The sequence below is a fragment of the Plectropomus leopardus genome, chromosome 14 (assembly GCF_008729295.1).
Source record: "Plectropomus leopardus isolate mb chromosome 14, YSFRI_Pleo_2.0, whole genome shotgun sequence".
In the NCBI taxonomy this organism is placed as follows: Eukaryota; Metazoa; Chordata; class Actinopteri; order Perciformes; family Serranidae; genus Plectropomus; species Plectropomus leopardus.
Window position 1 is genome coordinate 19,815,849 of NC_056476.1, and position 14,534 is coordinate 19,830,382.

The following is a 14,534-nucleotide window of genomic DNA, read 5'->3' on the forward strand; positions in this document are numbered from 1 at the left end:
TGCTGATATGCTGGTATGAACATAAGTAATAGTTTTCTTCCCAAATATAGCAATGGTAACATTCCTATGGCCCTCCTTTGTACTGTGTTTGCCCCAGAGCGAAAAGCTGACCAAACGTGAGGTGGAGGCAAAGTTCTGCAACTTTTCCCTGTCGACCAGCAGTGTGAGTGTCCGCCGAGTGCATGAACCTCCTGTAAAAATAATCAGTCCTGCTGCAGCACACTTGCTCTCGCTCGTAAACACTGAGATCTCTTCCTCTGTTGCAGTTGCAGACGCTGTACAAGTACATAGAACAGAAAGGGAGTCTGCAGGACCTGGCGCCACTGCTGACATCACTCACCAAACAGAAGACTGCCGTCACCCAGCTGGCCAAGCAGGGCCTTAAGGACCTGGAGGAGATCACAGTGCTGCTGCATAGACTGGGAGTTAAACTGCAGGTGATTTGGATTCTGGGTAAATGAATTTTCAGTGGACTGTGCATTTTTCTCCTCTTTAAAGCATATGTGTCCTCTCTATAGGTGGTGGTTAACTTGGGCTTAGTATACAAGGTGCAGCATCACTCTGGGGTCATCTTCCAGTTTGTGGCTTTCATCAGGAAACGCAAGCGAACTGTGCCGGACATAGTGGCCGCTGGAGGACGCTATGACCACTTGGTAGGTTTCACCGCCGTTCATCCACTTTTTGTCAAGTCATGACAAAAATCTGCAGCTATTATTTTAAAAATGTGTCCACGCATGCATGTATGTGAACCATATTTCTTTCATCTCAAATATAGCTCTTCTGTCTGTATTCCATTATTTCCATATGAAGCAGTGCTGGTGGTGCAGTCGACGTGGTGCCTTCATGTGCTTTGTTCTCTGTGCTCTCAGATCCTGGAGTTTCGAGAGCCAGCTTCCACGGTGCCAGTGCGCTCTGCAGTGGGGGCCAGTGTGGCCCTAGACAAAGTCTGTGCTGCTATTGCCAACATGGAGGAGCCAGTGAGAGAAACACACACACATACACACACACAGACACACACAGACACGGACACACACACACACACACACACAGACACAGACACAGTGGGATCTAACATCACTAATCATTGTAATGAAGGAGCAGCAGACAGCTACATATTTAATGATGCCCTATTACAGCGGTGGGCCGCCACACAGCCACTTTTAGAAACATGTTAATAACTATGATCACTGTGACTCTTGACACCCCTGAGTTATTTTTGTAGGTGCATAATTTTCTGCCTTTCATAATTTTGTGCCCAGAACACTTTATGTAGGTGTGAAGACAGACACATTGAAATGAGTCATTTAATACAAACAAGTTATTTTATTACAGTTACAGTCAGTCTTTAACAGTTTTTACATTCTTTGTTTTCTCTGTATCAGCTGTCAGTGAGCTCCTGTGATGTGTTGGTGGTCCCAGTAGGACATTCTTCAATGTCCAGAGCCATTAATGTTGTCCAGAAGCTGTGGAGCACCGGCGTCTCTGCGGACATCGCCTACGATGTCTCACAGGTGAGCGGCCTGCCTGATTGACCTGCACAAATTGTCTGAATGGTTTCAGGGTGGAAAGTCAAATCAAGACAATTTTGATTTCAAGATGCTAAAAGTTTTCTTGTAAACAAAGTAGGGCTGTCAAATGATTCATTTTTTAAAATCGTGATTAATCGTAGAATTATTATTTTGCATTACAAAACAGTTAAAGTTTTACAGTTAAGGGTAAAGCCATTGTCTTGATAAGGAATCAAGAGACATGGTTTATGCCCAAAATTGCATGGGAGTATCATAAGGCAGGCATGTCTGTAAAATGGAGACTCATCTGTACAATACCATTTTCATTCAGAAATCTTGAGGTCAGAGGTCAAGGGACACCTGTGAAATGACCATGCCTTTTTTCCATTTCCAACATTTAGCCTAACACTGGAGTGTCATTTAGCCCCCTTCCTGAGAAGCTAGACATGGCATTACATGGTTGGTACCACTGGACTCCTCAGTTCTTGTAGTTTTGGGTAATACCAGTATTGTCACTCTAGCTTTAAAACGCAGCCCTGTACAGCCTCTTAAAGACGGGAATATTGGCCAGCAATTAACACAATTTTTTTTAAAAGATGTGCCATGTATGGACCTTAATTGCATTGCAATAAATGCGTTAATGCTGACAGCCCTGAGACAAAGTTACATACTATGTTATTCACCAAAATGCGTTGTGTGTATCCTTGAAGTCTTACAGAAGTATTGACGATATTCCTTTCCCCATACAACATTTTTACAGTCAATTTTCTTTAACATTTTGAGACCTGCGTCAGTGTTTGCTTGCTAACAGTTGTCTATTTCCCTGGCTCTGCTGGTGCATTGCTGCATTTTTTGCAAATTACCATCAAATGGAGATCAGTGGAATAGTTTGAAACCAGTGGCAGGAATTTGTATCCTGTCAACTGCGAGTGTGCACCAAAAAATATTCTACCATAGTGCTTCTAGTGTTCAAAAAATGTACACAGAACCATTAAAAGTCTAGTGTGTAGGATTTAGGTGGATATATTGGCAGAAATTGAATCAAATGTTTATGGCTATGATTCATTAGTTCAGATCATTAGTTCAGATCACCCAAAACGTGCGTGCTTCCACAGAGTCCTCCATGTTGTTTGTATAGTCGCCCAGCGCAGACAAACCAAACATTGATTCTGGATAGTGCCATTCACAGTTTTGTGTTTTCACATTGGTTGGCTGGTTGCATTCTTTAACCTTACTGCTAGATGCTGCTAAATCCTTCACACTAGACCCTTAAGTTGGTTCAGTAAAATGACATCAGTTGTGCTCTGACTGTTGGAAAAGTACATAAGAGGTTGGAATTGGTCTGCAGTGAAAATTATAAACCAGGATATTCACTTTCATGCTTGCATTTATAAATGACAAAAACTGTACAACATTTTTTAAAGGCTTGTAAGCATCCCATATGCTTTTTTTAAATGTATTTTCAATTTAATATTAAATGGAAAATATTAAAAAAGCAGTTGACGTATAAAGAAGCAATAGCGCTGTAAAAATGCTTCACAGACACTTAAATGTAGTCACGCCAATGCCATTATGACCCAAGCCTGAATGTATTTCAGCTGAAGGAAGCAGAGTTCACTCCTCAGTAGGTCACTCCCTTACTGTTTCTTCCGGACCTGCAAAAGGAAGGCATCTGCAGAGAGGACGAAGCTACAGCAGAACTGCACGTTGTAGTTCAAGCAGAAGGATTTCATTAAGTTTGTGTTCATCCACTAATAACTCTGTAACTGAGCCCTAATGTTTGTTGTTATACAAACACGCAGCCACATTTCAGACTTTATAGATCCCTGGATGAGAATGACCCATTGTGTAAAATGTTTGTTCTTCTTGTCCTGTAGTAACTTCATCCCCCCTACAGAGGGCAACACCCAACTTCCGTCCTTGAGGGAAAAATCACCTAATCTGTCAGCAACAGATTTATCATGACGGCATCAGAAATAGTAAACATCCCAAAGAATGAGCTGCACTTTGTGGTTTCACTTGAAAGAGTCTTACAGGCCATATTGGGACAATGCCGTGTAGAGTCATTTCAGCAATAATCAACTCAGTCATCTGTTAGACGAGCTTCCAATAAACTTTTATGATAAGCTCTTATTAGGGTAAACGGCCACGCTGAGATCAGTCCCTGCAAAGTGAGGTCATATATCCTCTGGTCCAAAACTCCTCATGCCATGCCTCTGTCACATTCTTCGTGTTTATGTGACAAAGTGATCTCAGCCTCGTGTTTGTGTGTTGGTGTAAATGCCCTCCCTGGCATATTGCTGCCCACATTTAAGTGCTTGTGTTTTTTCCTCCTTTTACTCTTTATAAGCTATTGTTTTAACTTCCCACTTCTTCAGTGGACAAGTGTTTGCTTTTAATGGTCTTCATTGTCTTCTGTACTGGCACAGGACATAAGTGATTGGCCACCTTCGTTTCCTCTTAGAAGTTTCTAGGAAAGGTTGGCTGAAAACAAATAGCATTACGTCCCAACTTTGACAGTGTTTGTGTGTGTATTTGTTGATTATGTATGCAGGCAGTGATTTGACTAGTGGCAAGTTGGTGAGAACACCTAGTTCGGACCTCCTCACCCATCCCTCCCCCTTTGCTAGACTTTTGTTAACACCTTTCACACGCTGGTCTCTTAACAGGCCCCAAATCTGCAGCTTTAATTCATCCTCAGGAGACCGTTCCCCTCTTTTAGCTTTTATTAGCCAAATATGGCAAACCCCTTCCACATGCGGTCAGCTTAGGCGTATGGCCCAGAGCTGCCCACCGGCCCTTCAGGCGACGGCTTACCTTTGACTTAATTTGTTCTGTCAATGAGAATGCTGTAAGAAAAAGAGGAAGTTTTAAAGCCTACATGATGACAAGACAAAGTGACACATGCACATAAATACACTTGCGGCACACAGAAGGGTTTGTTCTGCACCATCGTTAGCTCGTCGAGCAGAGCAGCCAGTTGAAACTTTTCGGCTGAAGTTGGCGGGAATTAATTGGGCTGACACAAACATATACATGCATACACACTGTCACGGTTGAATGCTTTACCTGAATACACATTGGTTTTGGTTGTGACTCCGAGCACATTGCACAGTCACATTCTCGTTCCAAGCAAAACTCCACTCAAACTGACTGACTGTGGCTATAGAAGAATTTTTAAAGCCGCTAGTCCAGTGTTCCCCCAAAATGACCTCTCATTTTAAATGACTTTCCAACCTTAATGTTGCACTAAACTGAATCTTTCAGTAATTAATGGAAAAAAACACTAAAGGCCCCAGCAATGAAACATGGGGAAAAGTAATCATCAAGAAATCACAACATGAAATCTAGCGGTGAATGGTTGACGTGTGCTTAGTGTTAAGTGCACTCAGTGATTTTTATGCCCTGGCGTGGGTGGCAGCTGTGGCTGGAGGCATTATTTTTATGGTTTGTCCGTATGAACATTCTTTCGTCCTATTCTCATGAATGTGATATCTTGAAATATCTTGAGGGGGTTTGTACCAATTTTAAAGAAATTCCCGAGGGAATGTGACACAAATGGCCGCTTGGACTTTAGTATGAACCGATTAATATTTGGTGGTCAAAGGTTAAGGTTTCTGTTTTTGGCCATAACTCAAGAATTTGTGTGCTAATTATACCAAAATTTGACGCAAATGTCTGATAGGTAACAGTGATGTAGTGATGACATTTTGTATCCAAAAGGTCAAAGGTTGACTCAACTCCACAATGACATCGTAATGTTTTCTTTCTATTATTCAACTGTTATCACTCAGGAACACAAGGGGAGACATTTGGTCGCTTGCTGAATTGGTGACATTAATCCTGAAATGTTTTAGAATATGTAGCTTCTTTGTAGCAACATCCCAATTTGAACCGTAGTCAACTGTCATGGCTACATATGAGTCTGGACAGACATGGGTGTAAACTGCAATTGGACAGGTTTGTGGAGGCATACTTATGTGAGGTGATAATTCTAGTTTTTAATGTATCTCTGGTTTAGCTGAGTTGCACCCTTGAATCCCCATTTTGTGCACTGTGCATGTGAGTAATTCAGCCTTTTGTGATTTCATGTGTTTAGTCTCAGGAGACACTGATGGAGCACTGCAGGCAGGCCGGCATTAACTGCATGGCCCTGGTCTCTGACAAGGAGGGGAACTATGTGAAGGTAAACCAGCCTTACAGTGCAATAAAGCATTGTGCAGTATTTCCCAATAGAGTTGCAATGTATATTATTTTACCATTGCAGAATACTGCAATATTGTACTTAGAGATTTTTTGAGTTAGTTGAAAGAGGGAAAACTACACTTCATAACCTAATCTGTTGCTTTTCTTGGTGCCTCTTGTATCCAGTTAAATATTCAATTTGTGCAATACAATAATTTTGGAAATAATTTACTTTCATTGTTTTAATTTAACAAGCAGGTTGTTTTTTAGCAGTATACTAGAACAGCAGAAAGGCAGAACTGAGCACTTTTTATATCTTTATTTATTGCAAGTAATAGTTATCACTATATTCAACATTATAGCGTATTTTCCTTATATCATGCAGCCTTATTTTCCAATCCTATCCGGAAGCCCACTGACATCTGAAATCATTAGACTATAATACATTTTGAGAAGGCAAATGTCTTTTTTTTTACTTAAGAGAACAGCTTTTCTGTGAGTATTATTGTAGATTATGAAGCTTTCCATGCTGTTTTAATGAGAGAGAATTATGGATAGTTGCATACATGTTAAAGTCATTTTTTGTCTTCAGGTCAAATCCTTTGAGAAGGACAGACAGTCTGAGAAACGTATTCCTGAGTCGGACTTAGTGGACCACATCATTCAGAAATGTCGGACCAAATTCTCTGAGGAACGAAACATCAGGTAAAGACATTCAGGTTTGATGTGCTGCTCAGATGTCTGAATGATGTAAGGGAGGGGGGGCAGTTCTTATATAATGTTGTCCTTGTGCCCCTACAGAGAAATCTCTGAGAGCATGTCTCAGAATCCAAAAGGATCACTGCTCAACACCACAGGTCTGATTACCATTTACTCTTTACAGTCGGTCTCTATGTACAGATTAAATTGTTTATTTGTAACCTCGAAATCTTGCTGTAGCATGAAACAGCCACACCTCTGTTTTCATACAGTCGTGCTTTGACTTCACTAAAGTGCTGCAATAAAAGTGTTAAATCATGAAACACAACATTGTGATCAATGTGGCATCTGTAGTACGACCCAGTGTTGCATTTTCACTTCTGGCATTTAATTGATTTGTTACCCAGAGTGACGTACGATTAGTGCAATAAAGGAGGAAGTGTTACTTTTCACACCACCGTCTGGCACGCACACAGGTAGCTAACAAACTGTTTTAATTAGATTGAATAACAGTCAAACAAATGTAGTTTTCACTCTTGTCTCATTGGAGTGAGTAAACGTGAGATGGAGGTGTGACCGTCTGAAGCCTCATGATTGGATATAAAAGTGGAAATGTTTTTTCTTTTCTGTCTGCAGGCTCTTCAGAACAGCACGGGAGTAGTGGCATCATGAATATGAATGTGAACGTCATCAGCCCAGAAAAAGTTTCTGCCAGCACCAGACGACGCTATGAAATAAATGTTTGTGACACACACACACATACACACACACACACATTTGTATTTTGCTTCTCCTGTCACCTGTTCTGATTGTTTTTTTTTTTGCAAGATATTCTGATGCAGTTATCCAAAATTAGTCACAAATTTCTGTCATCCAGACAGTTTGTATCTTCACCTACTCATCTAAGCATTTCTCTGCAGTAGCTTAAGTGGTAAAGAACTCCATAAAAAACCTTAGTTGACTGAGCATTGCAAGAGAACTGAGTTTAACAATATTTATTCATAAAAAATATTGCTGTCTCTCAGTTCCACTGATTGTTGCTGGGAGTCATCTAAAGTTCAGCTTAAATGTAAATTCAAGTAGTTTAGTAAAAACTTTAAGCGCTTTATTTGTCACGCGATGGTCTTGTGAGACTTAAAAACAAACTGATGCACAAAACACACAGAGTATCACTTTTTATTTCCCCATCCCGCCGACCAAGACTTGACCTCAAAACGTGTCAGAGTGTGTTTTCAGTCTTACATGACCATGCCATGACAGTAAAGGAATTTTAATTGTTTAAAAAGAGAGTGCCTGGAAGTGTTTTGTAGTGATTTTTGAGTCCGTGTGTATCATAAGTCAAAGAGCACCTCGAACAAACTCAGTTTGAAAGTGCTCCTACTCAGACATATATTTTTTTAAATTTTGAATATTAAGACAGGTTGTCTTTTCATTCCTGAACTCTTCTTTATTTGAAACCACTGAAAGCAAGCTGCGATGCAGGATGTTCAGTCTTTGCATACGTGTACATTTTTCAGCTGTGTTTTGTCGAGAGATATAGCTGAATATTGGCAGATTATTAATATTCCAGGACTTGGATCATGTTAGGGACATGCTGCTGTTATAAAGTAAACCATAGTCACGCATTCATAAGAAAGCCGAGCATTGTCTGACCCATGTAAAGACCTCGTTTAAGAGTTTTTGCTGCCAGTTCTCGACATAAGTTGTCCCATAAAAACTGTAAACAAATAAAACAACCCTTTTTTTCCCCCAAATCCTTTCTATAAAATTGTCTATCTGCCATGTTCTTCTTTGTGTCTCTGCGTGCTTGTCTTAAACACTGGAGTGTTTGTCATTAACAGTATGGCGCCTGAAACTGTAGGTCAGAATTGTTTGCTTGTAAAAGGAATGCCCATGTGGATGATTTATTTTTCCTGACAGTTCATATTGATCATGGGAACAACTATTATTTTCTTCTGCCATTTTCTATTTATTTTTTTCTTATTTTTGTTCTTCTTTAAATCTCTCTCTCTCACACAGATCCAAACCAGATTACAGAACCTCGGTAGCAATTTGCAGAACAGAAGCAATGACATTGAAGTTCTGGCAGTAAGTCATTTATTTGTTTATCCCTCCCAATCCCAGCTCCCCCTTTTTTCTGCTCTCCCACCTTATCTCTTGAATTCATGTGTGAAATCGCAGAGCGAGGAAAGAGCTTTTTGATTGCTAAAACCGCAAACAACACTTTGAGCAGCCCTTTTATAGTGATTTGCCTCGTGCTAACACCCCCCTGCTGGAGGTTAAGATGGCTGTGAATCCTTTCCAGTCGCTACAGAACAATGAACACTAAACACTAAACAGAAGGCAGTCACCGTGTCATTTTGGGGGATGTAAATGGCTGCCATATTGAGTTTATTTGTGGTTGGTTGAAGATTTATGGCAAGATATTCTCAAAGTAAATCATCCCTGCTTTTCTTATTTACCATGTCGCTGCATATTCCGAATACATTTGTCACCCCTGTTGGGGTCTGGATTGCATCAGCGACACAACAGTAAATACAAGTTATTGAAACATAATCACCTTGATTCCGGTAAGAGGCTGCACAGGCCCGTAAGTCTTCGTTGTTGCATTTCAGCAGCCCGCTTGTCCATCAGCCTGAGTGGACCACAGTGGTTTTGATTTTCCAATGATAAACCCAGGAGGCCATTAGACCCTTCCAGTAAAAGGGACATGAAGTGCCTCGGGCCTGGCGAGGGCATTGTGAAAGTGGAATTATAAGTAATTTACTGATCTCAGAGTAGACTGGATTATCTTGTGTTGAAAGAATTACACAAGCTATCGGGCAGCGGGTGCAATGCCTGATATTTTTAACTCAATGAGGAACATGTTTGTGGCATTGCTGCAACAAGAGATAAGGCTCCATTGTGTTTTTGTGTAACCTTGCTTGTTTTGTGTCCCACAGGTGGACCTGCTGAAGGAAACGCTGATCAACTTCCTGTCCCTGGAGGTTGGTTTGCTACTGGCTTCATCAAGACCACTGCAGAGTTAATAAAAGGCTGCATTCTTAATGAAGGGTGGGAGAGAGGGGGGAAGTGGAAAGAACGTCCAATAGAGGTCAAGATCGTACACAGGAAGAGGGGATCCCGTCTCCTTCCTTACAGACCTGATGAGGAGTTGAGTGAGGGAACACCCCTACCTTTTCCCACTACCAACCACTCAAGCTTGCACTCCTTTAACAAGGCTCACATATGGGACAGACACGTACTACAGTTAACAAAACGCATACTTGAGAGGTGTTAATGTTCACATTCCAAACTCTTGACCAAAGCTGCACTCATAAAAACCCTGCTTCCAAAGAGCAGAGGTTTAAAAAAACGACTTAAATTATACTGTGCTAAGAAACATGAAGAAAGCTGAAAAATGCTCTTAACACCACTATTATATAAGCAATGCCTCCACTCCATAAATGAATGGGCCACCTATACAGTTGGTCGGCCCCTTACAGCATGTGTCAAAGAAAACACATTGAGTGTATAAATGGCATGACAATACACAGTGGGTACAGCCAGACGTGCAGGAAAGGCCTGTTTTAAATACAGCAAATTACCTCAAGTCACACAAGGAGCCAAGGAAATCTATAAACCCACTGTAACATTGTGCCTTCACTGCCCTGCTACACTTGACATTCAAAAATATACTCAAAGGCTGCAGATGAAAACCCCTATTTATACCTCCAAAATGCTGTTTTCTGTTAAGATACATGGAGAAAAGGTTGTGTTGGAAAGTCTCTCCAACTCTGTTCAACATAATGTCAGCTAGGTGGCATACATAAAGGGAGAGAGGTGAGAAAATGAAGAGATACATGTGATGGTAAACAAAAGGCATCACATTGATACAGGCTATGTAAGTGAATTTGCAACTCTTGAGGGTTATTTAACATGTCTGCGGTCATTTTGCATTACTTTGAAGGTTATTTTGCATCTCCTCCATGTCATTTTGCAGTACTTTGAGGCTGTTTTGCTACTCTTTAGTGTCGAGAAGTATCTCTTTGGGGTCGTTTTGCATGTCTTTGGGGCCATTTTGCATTACTGTGAGGGCTGTTTTGCATCTCTTTGGGGTCATTTTGCATTACTTAGAGGTCGTTTTGCATGTTTTTCGGGTCATTTAGCATTAGTTTGATGTCGTTTTGCATCTCTTTAGGGTCGTTAAGCATCTCTCGGGTCATTCTGCAGTGATTGGGGGTCGTTTTGCTACCCTATGGGGTTGTATTGTGGCTTTTTGGGGTTATCCAGGGACAGTTACTTCATAAGTTTCATTGCATACAACAAAATTCCATGACTTTTCCAAAAGAATCTATGATTTTTAGTAATTCCATGACTTTTTCTACATTCCATGACTTTTCTGGTTATTTAATGATCCCGGGAACCCTGTGTAACAGACTTTAATGTCAGTGAGGGTCGTCTGTGTTGTGTGTAACACCCTATCACCTGGTCATCCCTCTTCCATTTTGTTGCATTAACCCTTGCTTTCATTCTTTGCAGTTTGATAGTGAAGAGCAGTTCAACAGCAGCGTGAAGACTCTGCTGTCTCGTCTTCCCAAGCAGCGCTATCTGAAGTCCATCTGTGAAGAAATCCACCATTTCAAAATTACCAAAAAGTGAGTATGGTGCCTTTGCTCATTTGTGTAGTCCTGAAACATGCTGCATGTCATCCCCTTTCTCTTCCCATCTGATAAAAGCAATATCCAAAAAAATAGCCTTTAAAAAAGTATGCTATGTAGGATTGTTGGCTACTGTTTATAGTGGCATTGAAAGTAAAACTTAACCATTTATTTTGCTGGTTCTAAAAGTTTGTGTGATGTGATCTAATAATCTGTGAATGGATCGACAGTAGTGTCGACCACCCTGTGAGTGACAAGCCGCTGCAGACAAAAAAAAAGAATTCATGCAGAGCTTTGCCTGTGCTGCGCTCACAGACCAGCAAAAATGTCGGATACAAAAGGACACAACATTTAAAAAATGCCATAAATAAACAAAAAGACAGTGCGTCCACCCCCCAGGCATCAGCTAGCACCACATGTACCCTGTGATTTGGTGTGAAACACTTAAAAACCATCCCCCGAGTCACTGGTTTGCGGTTTTGTCTTGCTATATATGTGTCTCTTTGTTGACTGCTTACAATCTGACAACTGGTCGCTGCCTTTTTAAAGCCCTGACCTCACCTGAGCACTGTGAGGGTACATGCCCAGAAATATCCCAAAGGCAGAGTCTCTGCAGAAATATACATGGTCACACATTTCTAGTGGGTCATAAGTGATGATTGAGAGAAAATCCTGCAGAGTATATCTTTAAGAAATGCAGAAAATATTTCAGTAACTTTCTAAAACCCCATTTTCAAATGCACAGCCTTGTCTTTGGAGTCGAAATGCTTTAATTGAACTCTTTCGTCCTTACAAGTAAAGAAACGTTATACTATGTGACATTTTCCAAACAAAGCATTGCAGACGTCTTGAGTCAGCAGGAGCTCTCGTGGAAGATGAGCCGAAGACGCCATGGCCTCCCCTTTATGCTTACCCCACACACTTCCATCTGCCACTGACTTATTTTTATTCAAATAAAACCTGAGGCAAACAATGGAATACATTAAAGACCACTTAAAAAAGGCAGACTTCCTTTTACGGGCAGCTGCCACTCCAAAAGCTCCAACCAAGCCCACACACTCCAGGTGAAACAGTGACAGTCAGCCCTTCAAAGGCAGCTGTAATACGGATAACTACTGCTTTGCAGAACATCAAATCCTCAGCTGATCCCATTTCCTGAGGTGAAATCTGGAGAAGGATTTGCCTTGTTTGGTCTTCTGATGTCTGTCTCTTAACACCCAGGTTGATTGACAAAGACTGCAGCACGAAGGGGGGGCAGGTTACCTTCATCTATTGCTGTGGTTGTGGATGTAGCTGTTAATATTTCTAAGCTTCCCAGCAGAACGTTTTGTTTTTTTTTTCATTTTCAAAGGCCAGGCTAAATCCTTAGCGTTTGAGCTTTTAGTGTTGTGACGCTTATGAATGCCCATAGAGAGCAACCCTGTGAGGGATTGAGCGGATTTTCTCTTTCATGAATGAGATGGCAACCAAAAGAACAAAAATCAAAGCTTCTCTTTCTGCCTTCCCGTCCGCCTCTCCAGAACAGTTGGTTTTCATTTCCTGTCTCTGCTGTGTGATTTGCCATTTAGGGGGGGAAAAAAGTCTCTGCTGATAAATGAAGGTCACAGAGGCAACAATGGATATATTCAGGGTGTGTTTGTTTAGTTGTTTTCCTCAAATGTGGGGCACAGGCAACTGAGGCCAGATGAGTGGGCTAAAGTGCTCATGCAGTCACCTGGCTACAGCAAGACTGTAAACTAAACTTATCCCAGGAGGCTTCGCAATCACTGAGCCTTCCTTTCAGACTTAACTACTGTGGGCCTACCTGTATGTATGACCTCTTTCTCCAGTGCTCTTTTCGCACATTTACAGTTGGGCTGTAACTAACTGAAGATTATTTTCACTGTTGATTAATCTTTCGATCATTTTCTTGATTAATTGAGCAGTTGTTTGGTCTAAAAATGACAGAAAATGTCGATCAGTGTTTCTCAAAGTCCAAGATGACGTCAGAAAATGTCATGTTTTGTCTACAACCCAAAGAAATTTGTTTACTGTCAGAGAAATCAAGAAACCAGAAAATATTCACATTTAGGAAGCTAGAATCTGAGGCCGGTGGGATTGTCATTAGTTTAGCATGTATTTGGTCATACACTAAGCTACTGAATTTGATGCTAGTGTGGCTAACATCTGGAGAGGACCAGTACCAGTTTAGATAAATAATTTTGACTTTTTTTGCACTGAGTTATGGGACTTCACTCTTGGCAGGGTTGAATCCTGTGTTATTTTCCCAGACTGACCCTTTTATCTCAAGAAATCTAAGTTCTTGGAAACCCCACTGGCTGAATTTCATGGTATTGTCCTGATTTTGAAATGTCCTATTTGGAAGTTCTCCACAATGTTTTTTAATATTCTGTTGCATCTTATAACTGACAGATGTTGTTCTCTCGCAGGGTTTCTGTGGTGGTCTTGTACAGTTACAAGGACGACTACTACAAGATCCTCCTCTGAAGGCCAGGGGGTTCCAGTGGCGTGGGAGATGCCCCCCTCAGCTTGAGGCTCTGGACTCCCAGGGACTGTTTTCATTCTTGGGCCGACACAATCTGCTCGAGGACTGAGCCCCAAAGAAACAATATATACCATGTTGAATGGTAATTCAGCTGTTGGACCCAAAATCCAAACCTTTCACAAAACCTTCATTGGTTTTGTGGGCTTTCTCAGACAAACCTGGATAAGAGGTTCACTTGACTTTACTGCCTTAATAGAACAATAGAAACTGAAAGAGAAAGGGCTTTTTACTGAAAATTATGTGTCATGAAGGCAACAATTTTACATTTCTATTAAGCAACAGGATGACTAGGAGGAATAAATCGCCTTTTCCCACATGTAGCTGTGAATTTGTGTCTGTTTTAGTTGTTCATGTGAATATAACAGCTACGTGCGGTCTGATGATTAACAATCTGGATGCAAAATATTACCTCATAAGCTAATGCTTATCTTTATGTAACTGATGGCTATTAATCAACAGGGTTATCCCTTGTCGTTACAAAGTCTTAAAAGACATTGTGTTCATTTTCGCTAAAATAAGGCCTTAATTGGTATTAAATTGTCTTAAATTAGTCTTTTAAAGGTCTCAGACAAGCTCCGACGTAGGTGTGGGATTTTCATGATTTATTTTTTTTCCTGACGTTGCATGGTAAAAAGTTTAATTTACAGTTCCTCTCGCTTTACGATCATACAGATGAGGATAACAGAACCCACATCATTTATATTTTGTTTTGAGCTGGGATGCTCAAAGCAGATGTCCCACTGTCTGCCATCTAGTTCTCAGTTTGATGTCACATGTACAAATGCGGGGTATTTTAAAAAAATCAGAAACAAACAATAGTAAAAAATTACACCAAAAATGTCCTAATATAGCACGTCAACCTAAATCGCACCAAAACGTAATACTATAGCATATCGTTCTAAATCGCACCAAAAATCATACTATAGAATGTCTTAAGTATGTCTTTTTGGTGCAATT

At 40.8% G+C, this 14,534-nt stretch overlaps 1 protein-coding gene across 1 annotated transcript in view; it reads left to right on the forward strand.

Moving 5' to 3' along the window:
- The window catches only part of eif2ak4 (eukaryotic translation initiation factor 2 alpha kinase 4), a 30,059-nt gene extending 16,047 nt beyond the window's left edge, over positions 1-14,012 (forward strand). The window contains exons 27-39 of the mRNA XM_042500953.1: positions 98-163; positions 267-437; positions 519-653; positions 870-977; positions 1,383-1,511; positions 5,608-5,694; positions 6,286-6,398; positions 6,495-6,550; positions 7,029-7,132; positions 8,412-8,480; positions 9,335-9,379; positions 10,914-11,029; positions 13,462-14,012. Coding sequence (XP_042356887.1) covers positions 98-163; positions 267-437; positions 519-653; positions 870-977; positions 1,383-1,511; positions 5,608-5,694; positions 6,286-6,398; positions 6,495-6,550; positions 7,029-7,132; positions 8,412-8,480; positions 9,335-9,379; positions 10,914-11,029; positions 13,462-13,519 — 1,257 coding nt within the window. The 3' untranslated portion in view covers positions 13,520-14,012. The remainder of the gene's footprint in view (positions 1-97; positions 164-266; positions 438-518; positions 654-869; positions 978-1,382; positions 1,512-5,607; positions 5,695-6,285; positions 6,399-6,494; positions 6,551-7,028; positions 7,133-8,411; positions 8,481-9,334; positions 9,380-10,913; positions 11,030-13,461) is intronic.
- The last annotated feature ends 522 nt before the right edge of the window (positions 14,013-14,534 follow it).